General features: G+C 42.3%; 1 protein-coding gene across 2 annotated transcripts in view; it reads right to left on the bottom strand.

Moving 5' to 3' along the window:
* The window catches only part of Myof (myoferlin), a 145687-nt gene that overhangs the window by 31312 nt on the left and 97756 nt on the right, over positions 1–16619 (bottom strand). For both annotated transcript variants that reach the window (XM_034499154.2, XM_034499162.2), the window contains 11 exons: positions 16281–16386; positions 14909–15054; positions 12558–12731; positions 11977–12085; positions 10106–10183; positions 8220–8401; positions 7970–8128; positions 7752–7850; positions 6637–6798; positions 4335–4500; positions 1372–1448 (listed from right to left, as the gene is read on the bottom strand). In XM_034499154.2, coding sequence (XP_034355045.1) covers positions 1372–1448; positions 4335–4500; positions 6637–6798; positions 7752–7850; positions 7970–8128; positions 8220–8401; positions 10106–10183; positions 11977–12085; positions 12558–12731; positions 14909–15054; positions 16281–16386 — 1458 coding nt within the window. The remainder of the gene's footprint in view (positions 1–1371; positions 1449–4334; positions 4501–6636; positions 6799–7751; positions 7851–7969; positions 8129–8219; positions 8402–10105; positions 10184–11976; positions 12086–12557; positions 12732–14908; positions 15055–16280; positions 16387–16619) is intronic.

The raw sequence follows: 16619 nt of genomic DNA on the forward strand, positions 1-16619 counted from the left end.
CACATTAAAGTACAATCATGTGCGTGTTCCAGCCAGTTTGCATATTAAAACATGCTGTGAAAGTTTACTGTAAATGCCAAGAGAAACAGTGAGCTATTTGGTGTTTTCTTTTTTCTGGGTTCAAACTTTCTTGTTCCTTTCTGAGGAAGTAGCTGGATGTTTTTCAGACGGGGTCTTGAGTAAGGATTCCCACAAACTTCTTCCACAGTGAGTATAAAAACCCAGGGTGTTCCTTATACTGACAAATAGGGTCATTTCAAATCATGACAATCCTGTCTCACACAGGCAAAAATTTTGACATGTGTGTTCCGATTGATGCAATGTTTCGATTTTTCTCTAGAAACTTCTAACACAATACCACTTGCACTACCTCCTGATTGGTTCTTAGTAGCTTTTTAAATTGTAGGTTATGATCTCATTTGAGGCTGGGTACCTGAATGTGTGTGTGTTTACAGAATGGTGCACCATGCAACTCTGTTGCAGCCTTGGTTTTGAGCCCACAACCCATGCAGTTCACCACCCGAAACACCACAGCTCAGATCTTGGCCTAGTGTATGCTACAGACTGCAGTATTCTTACATACCAAGTTTTCTGCTCTCATAGAAACACAGTGACTTAATTATGGAAAATAAGGATGTGATAGTTTCCACCAGCATTCTTTACCATGTAAGTATCAAGTTAGTATATCTTTGGATCACTTATGTTAGAATGTTTGATTGCTTAAAGATTTCTCTTTGAAATTTGCTGATTTGAGTTTTCTTAGGGAAAAAAAGGTAAATAAATTTTGGCTTGGAATTAGGAGAGTTTCCAACCATCTCTGTATTGGCCCAAAACATACTTCTGTCATTTTGTATTAGTATTACACATTTATCCAAAGTCTCAGCACCAATGACTGTAAAATCAAAATATTAATTAACCCTAAAAAACATTAATGATGCTCTATGTCCTGCAGTATTACATATCCAGCTGAGGTTTAAATCTTTATGTAAAAATGAACAAACATGCCCATCTCATTAGAATGCAAACTTGATTTTGTTTTAGACAGATGGTAAAATTATGTCTAGCAAAGAATTATTCATAAAATGCTTTATAATTAATTATCAGTATATGTTTGACTTGTACAGCTTATTTTATATACACCTGAGGCTGTATAAAACTTTCTCAGGTAAAAGTGGTTTATAAGTGGAAAACTTTTAAGAAGCCCTGGTTGGTACAATTAATTTCACTGTTAACTGTGGAATCTTGTGAATACAAGATTTGGATCTTGTCTCTATTCAGTCCTTGTACATTGGTTTGATGACCAATATTTTAATGGACTTGAATGGTTGTTAAGAGTTCACCAATTGCTTAGACATCTGGAATACAACCTACCTTAGAAGTCAGTAATGGTTTGGTGTCTTCTATTTCAATAATGGTGTCCCGGCATGGGGGTGCAGACATAAGGGAGGCTGCAAGGCAAAGAGTTTTGTTATTGAAATAGAAGACACCATACAACATACTGGAGAACATTCTATTCCATGTCTAAGTCAAGCAACTTCAGGATGGATGGTAGAATTAACCTGGGTGAAACTTTTCCATGGGGGACTACACCTGAATGTGGAAAATGACCCAACTACCCGCCACATTCTCAGAGTAGGCTAGGGCTTTAGACATTTTATAGGGAACTATGTGGCCCATGTTTCTTGGTTCGGAGTAGTTAAATCAGTTCCTACACATAACGAGTGCTTGAAAAAGAATCGTGTTGAAGACCAGAATGATGGCTCTTCAGGCAAAGGTGCCTAGTTGCCAAGCCTGGTGACCTGAGTTTGATTCTCTGAACCTACACAGTGGAAGAAGGAGAGACTTGATTCCTGCAAGTGGCCCTCTACCCACCACATAGCAACACAGAGACACAGACAGACAGACAGACAGACAGACACAGAGACACACACATAGACACACAGAGACACACAAAGACACATATACAGACACATACACAGACACACAGACACACAATTAAAAAGATCATGTTGATCATGAGGAATGGAAGAGGAGATGGTGACTATATCTAAAAGATTCTCATTTTCTTGGGAAATGAGGTAGAGAAACCCAGAAGTGGAGAGGAAGAAGACAGGATAGATAGAGGTGATTAGAGAGAGGAAGGGGAAGGGAGGGGAGAAGAGAGGAGAGAAGAAAGCAGGGATGGAGCTCTTCAGCAGTCGGAAGCTGCTGTTGCGTGTCCATCCCTTGCTCTCCCATGGCATGCAGAGGAAGTAGACCCATGCCCTCATCTTACATGCAGTTTCTCGGATTTACGTAACTCTGGATTTTGGAGTAACAGCAATTTCTTAGGAACAGGCTCTGGAGTCACCTGGTTTACCTCAGTCAAAGTTGGGTGCCAAAGTCCAGCCTGATGCAAGGGTGAGGTCACAGGAGCATCATTTTTTTTTTTAATTGAAGAACCCAAGAGGTCCTAGGTTCCTACAGAACACACTCCACCAAGTCAAAAGACCTTTTCTAATCCACCCAGGCATTGGACATATAAGACATGAAGGCTGAGAAGGAAGGTACTTTTGGAGGTGAGGTATATCAGCTATCTTTAGTTAGATAGTAAGCACTTTGTTAACATGATCCCATTCAGCCCTTTGATTATTCTTACTATGCTAAAATCTCCATTTTAAATCCGAAGCTACAAGAAAGCAGGTCCTTTGCTTCAGGTTAAGCCTTGGATGGAAGTAAGTTCACAGCCTAGATCTGTTAGACGCTAGGTTCTTTGTTATCAATCACCCCAGAGCCCAGGGAAGAGTAGGGACTCAAGAAGTGTCAGAGAAACAGTTCAGGTAGAAGAAGGAACCTGGCATTTATTGAGCATCTATAGTATACTGGTTATTTTAAAGTGGAGTTTTGTTTGTATTTACCCGGGACCCTCAGATAGATTAGAATCTTCCAAGATAAGCTTGTCAGCAATGCAGGCCACTTCAGTCACAGAGGTCTCAAGAGCCAGATGAACAGGGATGCATGAAGACCTCCATATGCAAATTTGTTCTTAAGTAACAGTTCCTCATTATACTTACCATCCTCCAGTAAGCAAAGTCTGATGGATGGGACAGAAAACACTTGCCTGTGCCTGATATTTTTTTCTTCTTCTCCTTACAGAGAGCTTTCAGAGTCTCTATAATATCAATACCAAGCCTTCTGGTGGTTTAACCAGGACTGGCTTGTGGCTTAAACAGAAGACATCCATTTCAATCTTGATAGCTTTTAATAGAATTTTCAGAGATAGATGAATAGAATTTTCTAGGTCTAACCTCATGAAGCCAAACTGTCTGGGATCTTAGACACTAAAGTGACTGAGCCCCGGGCCCTTAGCACAGTGTTAAGTATATGGTAAACTAAAAGCAAGAGTCTATTGAATGGGAAAGAGCAAAACACTGTATCATTAGCTATTTATTAAAGACTCTAAGTTAAATATTATAGCCTGTCCTACCTTACATAATAACTATATGATCTAAGGTAAATCATTTGACATTTCCTATATGTATAACAATGGAATGGCTTTCAAATGACCTCACAGAATCTTTGTCAAACATGGATGAGATAGGCCCACAGACATTTAACTTGGTATTGCAATCTCCTCCTTAGAGCTGGCCAGGAAAAACAAACCTAGCGTTTGGGAGGGAGAAGTAGGAGAAAGCGGAGTCCAAGGCCATCCTGTACTATAAAGACAAACAAACAAACAAACAAACAAAACAAAACAAAACAAAACAAAACAAAACACTCTTGTCATTTAGAAAGAAAAATCTCCTTTGAGGCTCATGGAGGGGCTCACTATCTCCATACACAAGAGGCCCTGAATCTCTACACCAAAGTATTTAGACTGCTGGGCTGTTGAGCTTTGAGGACAAGATTGGTTTTGGTCCCTTGATCTCCCCAACATTTAGATCAATGAATGGCGTTCTATAAATGCTCAATAACTGCTTGCTGGAGGCCAAATTCCTCCATCCCTGTTGCTGATGTGGGAACAGCATTCCCTGAACTTCGAGGATCCTTCTTCAAAAGGAAATAGGAAAGTTCATGCAGCAGGCAACATTACCTCAAAGGACATACTGTGTTTATGCAGGAGTAAGGCATGCCAGAGGGTGGCCTCCTAAGCACTGGATTCTGCCCCTTAAAGTACCTCAAGAGTCCAGGCTGCCTGCATCACCATCAGTATTTCCCTGGAAGAATTACCTAGTACACTGTAAATCAGACCTTACTTTTTCTGTAGCATCTAGAATATGGTTTGTGAAGATTCATTTGGACCAGGCATAAAAAAGTTTAAAAAATGTAACATACAGACTTGGCTACAGACATACCTTTTAGTTGCGGTACAATATCCTCCTTTCCTGCATACGGATCACACCGAAAGCGGTCCAGGTGGTCAATGGTGCATTGGCCGACCACAGGCTTTCGCCCAAACTGCCTGTGATCAATGACTTTGATCACCAGCGGAGGCATGTACAGTTCTTCCTTGGGCAAGAACTAGGGATCACAAAAACAGATGTCCTTTCTCTTCCAGATCTGACAGGAACAGCTTGGCCAGTCAGTTTTCCCAAGGGACCAGCTCAGATTCTTTTTGCCCATTAAGTATAACCCAGGGGGACCTTCCTTAGGTATTTCAGTGACTGAAGTGCTTGGTAATTGGCTCAGAGCTTATAGCATCCCCTTTCAGCCTGGCTCTGGAAGATCAAATCCTACCTCTGCTGTCACAGAGTGCACAGCCTTAGGGAACTTTTCTAACTGTGTGCCAGGTCACTTCACCATTAATAGCAGAGTTGTGGAATCCATATGTAAAGCACTTAGACTGTACTTGGGAAGCATAATATGGAATGAGCTTTGGTCACTGAGCCCACCCCCTCCCACAATCTTCTTCCTGAGGAGGAATCAAGGGACAAGATCATTCTGGTCCCTTGATTTCCACAACATTTAGCTCAATTGATGACGCTCTATGAACGATCAATAACCGTTTTCTGGAGGCTGAATGCCTCCATCCCTGTTGCTGATGTGGGAACAGCATCCCCTGAATTTTAAGGATCTTTCTTCAAAGACAAATAGGAAAAGTTCATGTAGCAGGCAGAACTTTGGACTCCTACTAGCCAGGGCTTAAGCAGAATTTAGGAATGGTAGAGCCTTAAATGAACCTTCAAGGAAAATAACAAGCTGGAATTCCTTCTGTGCTGGGAGTATAAAGCCAAAATGGGATGCTTATTTTGCCTTCCGTGCTCCTGGGATGGAGGGGCCTTGAAGACATTGCTCTGATTGGAGGACATGGACTGGCCTGGAAGCTTGACTGTGGTTTGGGTTAATGTCTGTCACTGGCCTTGCACTGGAATAGAGAATGGGGTGCTCCCTCAGTACCTCCTCTCATGTCTGCTGACCAAAGCTAGGTTCTAGACTTGAAGAAGGGAGGGGAGAGTGGATGAAGATGGGCAGAGTTTCTTAGTGGTGACTAATTATGGAATCTGCTTTGACATGCCCACGTGGCTGTCCATCTGCAGAATCATGGAGTGGAAGGACCTCAGTCTAAGCTCTGGCTACTTGCTTGCTGGGTCCTCCTGTACACATCACTTAACCTTTTCATTTCTTCCAAAGCAAAGGAAGGAGTTGTAACTGAAGCTGTAGCGCTGAGCTGGAGTTGTAGATAGAGCTAGACCATGGCCCCCACGTACAGAAGGGTGCACTCTTGCTCTGAGGCCAGGCAAGCCATTTCTTCTCTCTAGGCCTCAACTGCCTCAGGTTAAATCACATGGCCCCAATGTTCAAGGGTAGTGTATTGGGGATACAAAGGAAAATGACAAAATTGAGGAACAGAACTGGAAAATTCTAGTTTTCCATCTTTGTAAGTTAAAAAAAAATGCTCTTATTGTAATCTTTTATATAGCAATACAAAAATAACTTTTTTTAATTTATAAAAGTTAAGCATTGCTGGGTGGTGTGAGTGCATGTCTTTAATCCCAGCACTCTCTAGGAAGAGGCAGGCAGATCTCTGAGCTTAAGGACAGCCTGATCTACAGAATGAGTTCCAGGACAGCCAGGGATAACCAAATAAAGTTAAGGATTTAACTTCTTTCAAAATGGAAAAGCTGAGTGATTTCCTCTTGCTCTGGTTGTAACAGGTGGAAGCATGTGTGTCCCATCTGATACACCTCACAATTCTGATAACCAGAGGCAAATTTCAAAGGATCAAAGAAGGTTCCATGTCATGGACCTAGTCACAGACTGCTGGGTCCATGCCCCATCACCTGCACTGAAGTCCTCCACAGCTGTTTCTTCCCTAACCATCCAACTCCTAGCAGGAAGGTTCCAGTCCATGTACAGTTGCGCTACTCAGAGTTAACAATCTGGCCTTGAGGGGTTAACTAGGGGCCTGTAACAGAGACCAAACACTTACTGGAGAAACAAGCACTGCTCATAGATACTTTCCCATTACTAGGGCTGCTTGGAGCTTTCAGTACGTGGCTACAGATGATCTAAGGAGGGAGAAGTCTCTGACAGGTTTACTGTAAGGCTGGGTTTTTCCATCTATCAGATTCCAGAACTGAATCAATTGTGGGGAACCATACATTCACATTTCTGATACAGACACACATGAGCTTGTGCAGAGTCTAGATACTGTACCACTTTCATGAAGAGAACAGAACTTGGGAAGTTGGGTGTCTTCTTGAGGCTTTTGATCACTACCGATTCTACTCTCTCTCCTCCACACTCCACCACGAGGCTGGGCGATGTGATGGAAGCCATCTGGTAGTTTTTCATATTTCTTAGGCCCCAAGCTAGGATCTGGGGAAACAAGTGAAAGAGAAGGGAAGGAAACCTGACACATTACACATGTATACACGCACACACATGCACACGTACACAGACACACTCCTGCACACATGCACATGCACACACACATGTGCATGCACACATGTGCATACACTCGCACGTGCGCGCGCATGCACACACACACACACACACACACACACATACACACACACACACACGGAAAACTCCAATCTCAATCACAGTATGGTCTTTAAGATGGAACGATGAACATTTATCTAAGATACCAGTGCATATTATCTTCAGGTGCCTGTGGAAATGCAGAGAAAGTGGTTTTGCCCCTTCCCTTCTGTCAGATAGCTAGAGAGAAAGCAGACCAGCAGCTGTAAATGCTGGTGAGTCAGTCAGTGTCTCTAGCTCTCGTCTGCAAACAGGACTCATGTGATGTACTGTGGGGCAATTTGGAGGATCAAGTATAAACCTCTTGCACGGTAAGTGACCTGCAAGCATTCCAAGCTGGTAGCTGCTGTTTGAAGTTCCCTTTGTCTGTTTTTGAGAATACCCAGCAAAACAGAGGAGCTAACAATGCTTCCCTTATCAGGATCCTGTCCATCTAGCCATGAGGTTATCTCCACCAGCCTGTGTCTGCCCTAATTATCTCCCATGTCGCCACTGTCCAGATGCTTTTCTACCCCACTCCTTTGCAGACCTTCTCCTTGTTAACACAGCACTTTCTCTTGGGATATCTTCTCTTTCTCTGGTGAATTTCCCCCAAAAGAAAGAAATCTCAGAAATCTGCTTCTTGTTGCTTTGTTAACATTTCCATATTCTATGACTATTTCTATTGGGGGAGGGGGAGCAGATTTTATAGGAAGTTAGAAACAGCAAGAAAGCATGCAACATTAATGGTCCCTGCTCTTAGCCATATCCTTTGGTTTGGTCAAGTAAAACTCAGAGAGAATACATACCTCAATAGCAGTGAGCTGAACCACAGGTCTGATCCCCTGAGGGACCATGTATAAGTTTGGTGCTCTTTGAGAGGGGAGGATGGGAAGGTTGGAGCCGTCCTGTGAAACAAACGTAGGTTGTCAACACTTCCCTTTCACTAAAGCAAAGAGTGCCTGGAATTACTGAGATGTTCCAAGCAGCTCAAGGAATCCATGAGCAAGAAAGAACAAAGTGATACCTTATTCCTCAGAATCAGCTCTGCTGTGACAAGGACATCCCCACAGGCCTTGTCTCCATTCATAACAGGATGCCAGAGAAGCTTAGGTGTGATGTCTGTTTCTGAGTTCAGTTTCACCAAAGGAGAGCAAATGCTTCGACCTAAAAATTCATCTTTGCCCTAGAGAAGGAAACCACACTCAAATTCCTGGTCAAATAACCCTGCAGACTACTGTCATGTACCCAAATCATCTTAAAATTATATTACCTACCACTTGGTCATTGTCAAAAAGTTCTATGATAACTTTGGGTGGGTTCTGTAGAACTGTTTGGGGTTCCCCATAGATTTCAACCTCATCAAATATAATGGTTTGGTCCCAGGTGGGATTCAGGGTGGAGTGGATGATCTCAGTGGTTTTGCTTCGATGGAGGAAGGAGACATGAGCGTAGGGATCTATGGGCAGAAAAAGGATGTTAACAGTAGAGTCTCGGAGAAGTCTAATTCTTAGGACAGCATATTTCAACCAAAAGCTTTTCTTCTGGACAGAGTGGTCATACGCTTTCACCACCTCTTTGAAGACAAGGAGTCCAGAAAGCAGGACAATACAGAGAAAGACGTGGGAAGACAGACGCGCCTAACGGGAGGCCCTGATGTGTGCAAAGGATTGCCTCTCTGGAGTATACTGAACCACATCAAGGTTCATAGGGCACACAGTATTTCACATACATCATCTAGAATACAAGCTTTACAACAAGACCTTGGAAGACAAAGATTTAATCTTCCTAAGCTTTGGTTCCTCCCTCTTTGTCACGAAAGTAATTTCTGTTTTCCTACTGGGTAGAAAATGGGATGACATGAAGCACAGTGAACTGCCCAGAACAGAGCCTATTATCCATGTCACTGATAAATACTGGCTATTTTTATGTTTCTGTTTCTACTGTTTTGATAAACTGACAAATAAAAGTTTATTTTATGCTTTTGTTTCTACTGTTATCTATACAGAAAGTTTTGTATTTGAGTTCCAGGTTTCAAGAATATAGCAGTAAATAGGAAAGGCCTAGTTACTCTCAGGATTTACAGTTACAACATGACTAAAAAAAAATTTTTTTTTCTCCACTGATAAAACTTGTATCCAACTGAGAGAAATGTGCTTAGAGCTTTATGTAAACACCAGCGAAGATTTTTCTAAGAATTCTGATTGGATCTACAGTGAGAGAGTGCCCCCTCGTGGATACTATTTGAAAATGTCCTCAAAACCATTTTGCAGTTTTGTTCTACAGAGTAGGAAAATCTTGATCTAAGTTTTAGACCAGATCTAGATAATCTGTCTAATTTTATTAGGAAAGGAAACAATTCACAAATACTGGGTAAGAGGAGTGCTTGGGACACAGACAAGAACTGACACACTGCATGATATGATCAGACAAAGGTTTTAAGAGCTGTTTCCATAGAAAAACCAGAGAAGCTTTGCTGGCTTGCAGGTCACACAGTAGAATGTCCCTAAATAGCCCAGGATGGCCTCTCTTCTATCTTCACTGACAGAAAATGTCCAGAAACACATGTGAAGTACCAATGTGAGGACCAGTGTCAAAGTCTTACAGTTACATAGTGTTAGAAGGTAGCCAGGGTGGGGGTTGGGTGAGGGCGGGGAAGGCAGCAGAGGAGGCTAAAGGCATATAGAACATACGGCTCACAGACAGGTGCCATGGGCTAACGGGTTAGGTATATGATCTGTTTCATCATCTTGAGAGTATAACCAAAAACTGTAAAGGCTCTCAATTTATCAGTTGGCTCCGGACTCAGGTTTAAAACGAAGCCACACACACAAAGAGAGCTCAGAGTCGCTCTTCATGGCACTTTAGTACTCAATCGGTGATTATTACTATTTAAGGGCTGTGTGTGTCCTGGGTATTTCTAGCACCCAGCAACAGTTCTTAAAGCAGTTGGTAATTCCTCAAGTTATGACTGGGTGGTTTGCTTCAAGCATACGATTATAGTTTCTATATGGAAAAGGTTTTAGTGTAAGAAATGAGAACAAAACAAGATTTAAAAAACAAAACAAAACAAAACAAAACAAAAAAAAAAAAAAACCACTTGATGCACAGTGGATCCAAGCTAGCCTGCCATGTAATAAAGCATTAGGGATTTTCCCTTCACCTGAAAAGCTGTCTTTGTCCAAAGCCATGAGGTTCCTGGCTTGATAAATGTAGCAGCGCAGGTGGTAGATGTAGACTCCTGAAGGGAAGGAGATGAGAAACAAGATACTGTTAATAGGATTTTTCTCAACTCTTTGCAAGTGATACATGTTGCAGACACATGGGCCAATCCATCCATTTCCCTGTAGCAGAAAGCACAAATGTTTCCAACATAGTGGTTTGTCGTCTTCACATCCATGGCTTGGCTTCTCCTACTTCAGTTGCCCGTAGTCAGTCTCGGGACATTAAATGGAATAGTCCAGAAATACACAATGCACAAGGTTCCTATTGCAAGCCTTGCAGCACGACCCGTCTCAGGGCACCCAGCCGTGCCTTACTTGGGATGTGGATTGTCTCTTCGTCCAGCGTATCCATGCTGTATAAGCTGCCTGTCTGGTAGCCACTCGGTAGTTCCTTATGTCAGTGAGCAAACAGACTGACATAAATAGCAATGCAGTGCTTGTGTTAAGTAACTCTTAATTATTTAATAAAGGCCCAAACCCCAAGAGCAATGATACTGGCCACTTTATTGTAGTGCATTTTAATACCTTCCATTATTTTTCATTAGTTACCATGCTTTATCTGTTACTGTGCCTAATTTATAAATTAAATGTCATCCCATGTATGCACGTATGTATGTATGTATGTATGTATGTATGTATGTATGTATGTTAGACAATTTAAAAGTAGGGTTGGCAGGGAGTTGTAATGTGGATTTTATACAGACAGGAGGCAGGTGAGTGTGTAAGGGGGTGTACTTTAAACTACTATATTCCACGGGTGGTGCCCCACACCTATAATCTCACCATGCAAGAAGTCAAGGCAGCCTGGATTACACATAGAAACTCTGCCTCCAAAGAGAAAATGAAACCAAATAAATAACTGCTAGATCAATCCCAATGCCAGCACTTCGTTCAGAGGACCATTAGCCCCACTGTGACCTTCCTGGGTTCAGTGCACAGCTGTTCATCACACTCTCAGATGAGCCTGAACCTCTAGCAGTTAGAGCAAGGTCTCAGTGCTGTGTGAGATTTATGTCTGGACCAGTTATCTGTTAAAACTTTCCTTGACTTTTAAAAATGTTCAGACTCTCTCTCTCTCTCTCTCTCTCTCTCTCTTTTTTTTTTTTTTTTTTTTGAGACAGAGTTTCTCTGTGTAGCCCTGGCTGTCCTGGAACTCACTCTGTAGACCAGGCTGCCTGCCTCTGCCTCCCAAGTGCTGGGATTAAAGGCGTGCGCCACTACCGCCCGTAGACATTCAGACTCTTACTAATGCACACGCTGACGCACATTGTCACATGTATATATGCACACATACCAACATGCACTCATGCATACACAGACGCACAGACACAAAGACACACAGATACACACACACACACACACACACACACACACACAATTTGAGGAATAGTAGAGTATTGTGACTGACTGCATGAATTTCAGAACTATGAATGCTTGAATATCTGGAACATTTTAAGTCCTATGTAAACATATGCCATTATTAATAACATTCTGAAATTCTTGAAGTCTGACACTGAGATCAGGTCTTCTTTAAAATTTTAGCCATTTTTGCATAATTAAGATAATAATTTAGCATTTTCTAGCCAGAAAGAGTATATTTTAAATGGAAATTAAGACCAGTAATTTGGTCATCCGTCATCCCAAATACGATATGTTTTTTTTAAATGCATTTAATGAATCCTCATCATGAAGTGAAGACATTGAAAGTTATCTTCATCTGTGTACATGTATTATAACATTTGACAATCTGAAGAGTTTTCTAGAGATAAAAGTGATAGACCCGGAGTTCACAGCCATGCTTAAAACTTACTGTCAAAATTACAGGAAACAATGGGCGTGTTTGCTCCAAACACAGTGGTGGCACTGTGCTTCTGCTTCTCTAGGCTCTTCTCATCTCCATCGTCTGTGGTGTCTGCCCCCTAAAGTAGGAGGAAGTCATCATCATCACTATCACCATCACCACCATCATCATCACCACCAATCACCATCATCATCGTAATCAACCAAGACATCTGTGCCTTCAAAATTACTAGATGCTTCCTGAAACCAGGATCCTGGCAGATATACTAAAAAAAAAAATGCTGGGAGATGAGTTCGAGGCCAGCCTGGTCTACAGAGTGAGTTCCAGGACAGCCAGGGCTACTCAGAGAAATCCTGTCTCAAAAAACCAAAAAAAAAAAAAAAAAAAAAAAAATGCTGGGAGAAAGAGATGTGTCTGCACTGTTGCTCTGAGGTACTATTCTCATGTAGTGGTTTCTTCCTAAGATGGGAGTCACTGGACACTCAGGGCACTGGGGTTACAGGAGCCTCTCTGGACTTGGCTGTGCTTTCTACCTAATTCACACGTCCTTTACACCATCATTAATCACACTTTAGCTTCTGGCTACTTACAAGGGCACCTTCAAGTTTAAAGATGGCAGCTGGACCGTGTGTCTCGGAAGTAGCCATTTTTCTCCTCCAGCGCCTGCGGCGAAAGGTGTCTGAACTGCGCTGTTTCCAGTGGAATTTCCAGCCGATTAACGAAGCATATTCCCAGCCCTCCCGGTCTTCAAGTTCCTCCATGGCCTAAAATAGAAGTACAACTGTTAGTGATGAATAATAATCTTCCTCATATCGATATGGTCAATGGACAAATATGTAGTCACACAAATCCACTCTCTGTCGAGTACTGACTGGGTAAGGAGCCAGGGATACAGCAAAGTCAGAATAAAGGGGATCTCTGACTTGGCAGAGCTGAGGGACTGTAGAAATACAGAGAGGTACCAGGCAACTGTAGTAACCATTCAGACACAGGCGTGAGTGAGAGTGGGTGGATTCTTTCTCAGATTGCTCATGAGAACACATGAATTCGACATTGCTTGGAAAGAATTACCATCTGCATTTTACGTGTGGATAAAAATGATAACATCCCTTCAGATTTAAATGTCCTGTTTGTGCTAATGCCTGCTGTTATTAGCAATGATTCTATAATCAGAGTATATTGTTTCTGTGATAGCTAATCACCGAGTACAGTGCTTTTAAGTTAAACACGGTTTCTACATGCACATGCTCTGTTTTCAATGTTTTATCCTATTCCTTTAACACACCTGTGCTTCTGTTACACGACGGCAATTGTCCTCAGGCTGAGGTATCACTGAACAAAAAGATGGTGTGGCTTTCACCTCCATTGAATGGCCAAAATATTCTCTAAGTGTCTTACAAGTGAACCAGATGGAATGAATGGAAAATAATACTGACTACTATTGATTAATCTAGAAACAAGAGCTTCGTGTAGGGTTGCTATTCGTGTATGGCCTTTAATTCTTTTCTGCTTCAAATAAACGTCGAGTACACATTTCACGTGATCTTGTATCTTCCTTTGTGATAGTTGGATAGGGGCAATGGCATATTTTGTGTGACTGAGAATGAAGCAGGCTAGAGAATATGGTTGAAGTTCCAGCAAGGCTCATGGGCGGAATTGGGGTTTCTGACTGGTGGCCCCGTGTTCTTCCAGAGTCATGTTGGTGCTCGTGTGGAAAGAGAAAGGGGAGCAAGTCTAGAAACGTCTCACCCAATCAGGATGAGAGGATGCAGCGTTTAAGCCTCATTCATTCTACCACACCCTGTCCCGGGAACATGCTGCAAAGCAAGGAGGGCGCCAAGATGATGTTGCTCTGGTTTTGCTCTCGGGAAACTCATTACTGAGTAAAGTGTAATTTCATAGCTCCTACAAGAGTTGAGCCTTTAGAGAAATAGGAAGAGTTCCTGTTTAGAATCAATCTAACCTGGGTTCAAAGGTCATCTCTGTCACTTCCTGGAGACATGACCTAAGGCAAGTCTATTCCATGCCTATGAACTCCATGTGTGGATTGAGAACGCTCAGACCTTACAGCTTATGCATGATGTACATGTGTGTCAAGTGTTCTACGAGATGTATCAAACATGTTGCTTATTATTGATTTCGTATTATTATTACACTTAATTTACTATGCATTTTAAAGCCTTGTAATGCCCTAATTAAATTAGGGTGTGGATAGCTTTATGTCAACTAGATACAAGCTCAAGTCATTTGGGAAAAAAGGGAACCTCAAATAAAATAATGTCTCTACCAGGTTGGCCTGTAGATTAATTAATGATGGATGTGGGAGGGCCCAGCTTACTGTGGATGGTGCCACCTCTGGGCAGGAGATTTTGGGCTATAAGAAAGCAGGCTGAGCAAGTCATGAGGAGCAAGCTAGCAAGAAGCATTCCTTCATGGCCTTCGACCAGCTCCTGCCTCCAGGCTCCTGCCTTCAGTTTCTGTCCTGACTTCCTTTATGATGGACTGTTATCAGGACATGTGAGCTGAAATATTCACCCTTCCTCCCCAGGTTGTTTTCGGTCATAGTTAGTTATAAGTCTTGCTCCCAGGGGTTGAATTCTGCATCTTGTTTCAGGTTTTGAGGTAACAGCACCTCTGTCTTACTCTGCCAGCATAATCTCTGAGTCTTTTTCTATCCTTCTACAAGTCTCATCCTCCAGGCTGCCTCAGCCTCTTCTGGAGGGCTTGTGAGAACGCAGATTACTGTGTTCTTATCCCCAGAGTTGCTCAGTACAGGCTTAAGGGAGGGATTTCTAGCATCCCCAGGTACGTTTCCAGAACCCAGCATCAGATCCTTGATTTGTAAATGGCTCTGCAGAAACAGCCCTGTAGCTGGAACTCTGCATAGTGTGGTAGGCAGAGCACAGGGTCCAGCTCCCTCCTACCGCCCTTTCCCTCTTACCCTTGCGGTACTAGAAGCTGGCTGTGTCAAGTCTTTCTTGCGTTTTCGGACCAGTCTCCGCCGCCTGTGAGTGTGGTACATCTTCTCTGCTGCAACCCAGGATTTGGGCTTATTATCAGGAGGAATGGTAATGCCATATTCCCAGCCTGCAACAGAGTTTGAGAATAGTTACCCAAAAGAGATACATCTGTGTGATCAGCAAGTAACTTGCTAGGAAAAACATAGCTCCTCTCTCTGCTCACAGATATTCTCTGCTATTGTGACTGTCATGGGGTTGAACACACCTAATCTGAAAATACAAAGTATGTCATGTTGAAATATTCCAAAATCTGAACATTTCTCAATTTCTCAAACCAAAACCCACTTCTGGGCCCTGGCATTTTGGCTAAGAGGTACTCAACTGCTGGATAGTGGTGGCACACGCCTTTAATCCCAGCACTTGGGAGGCAGAGGCAGGCGGATTTCTGAGTTCGAGGCCAGCCTGGTCTACAGAGTGAGTTCCAGGACAGCCAGGGCTATACAGAGAAACCCTATCTTAAAAAAAAAAAAAAAAAAAAAAAAAAAAGGTACTCAACCTTTCTGCTCTTTGGGATTTGAACCCAGGGCCCAGTGAATACCAGGTAAGCACTCTGCCATCAAGCTACAACCTTAACCCTTCAATAGTGTTTCCTGCAAGCTGGTAACCCATTTGTGTTCCAACATCACAACCTTTTAAAGATAAAAGACATACAACTATGTGGTTGATACATAGTTATTACTCAATAACTGCCATTATGTATACCATAATCCGGTATGTGCATTCCAACCAATTCAACATCAATTTGGACTGTTACATATCAATCCCACTCTGCTCACATATTATCACAACTTAGAGGAACAAATTAATGTTACTTTTTCTTTTGACAGTTCCAAATGGTAAGTTTACTTGACCTGACCATCTGTAGAGAAAGATGAGCAGGGCTGTACCTAGAAGCAATGTTGATCACATGATCGCCAGTGAGATGGCATGTAAGACATTTTGCCATTCTCCTACCTTAGTTCTAGGACTACCTCTAAGGTTGATTATCTCAGGTAGATGATGGAGTTAGGAAAGAGAAAATCCAAGCACTAGGTCTCTCCTATATTCCTACTAGGGATTTCTAAGTACCCTAAAGTCCAGCTGGCTGGCCTTAGCACCTCCATTTTCCACTCCTGACATCTCCTCATCCAGCATCTGTCCATCTCTTGGTTTGAGTCAGATACTCATTTGAGTAGGTACGGATGACACCACGTGACCTAGGTGGAGATAGGATCCTTCTTCCCATGGAACCTTTGCTCTGGTTAACTGAGGTCTTTCTGCAGACTCATACTCAGGTAAGCAGATGTACATTACCTTTCTCATCCACTGCTCGATTTATGTCATATATCCATGCATCATCTTCCCACTCCCAACCTGGAGGGCAAGTCATCTCATTGGGTGATGCTGCCTTATCTCCATTCTAAGAGACAGACAGACAGATAGACAGACAGATGTGAATGAGATCCAAAGGTGAGGAAAGTTTCCTGATACTTAACTAAAGAATCTGCATGTCTCTATAGATACATCGTTGAGATCAATTTTATTCAGAAAACCTTTAATTTTTACTTACATACAAATGCTACATTAAAATCACATGTCTCCAGTACCTTCTGTTTTTACTATTAGAGAAGAGTATTAAGTTGAACCATGTAA

This window comes from Arvicanthis niloticus, chromosome 1 (assembly GCF_011762505.2).
Source record: "Arvicanthis niloticus isolate mArvNil1 chromosome 1, mArvNil1.pat.X, whole genome shotgun sequence".
In the NCBI taxonomy this organism is placed as follows: Eukaryota; Metazoa; Chordata; class Mammalia; order Rodentia; family Muridae; genus Arvicanthis; species Arvicanthis niloticus.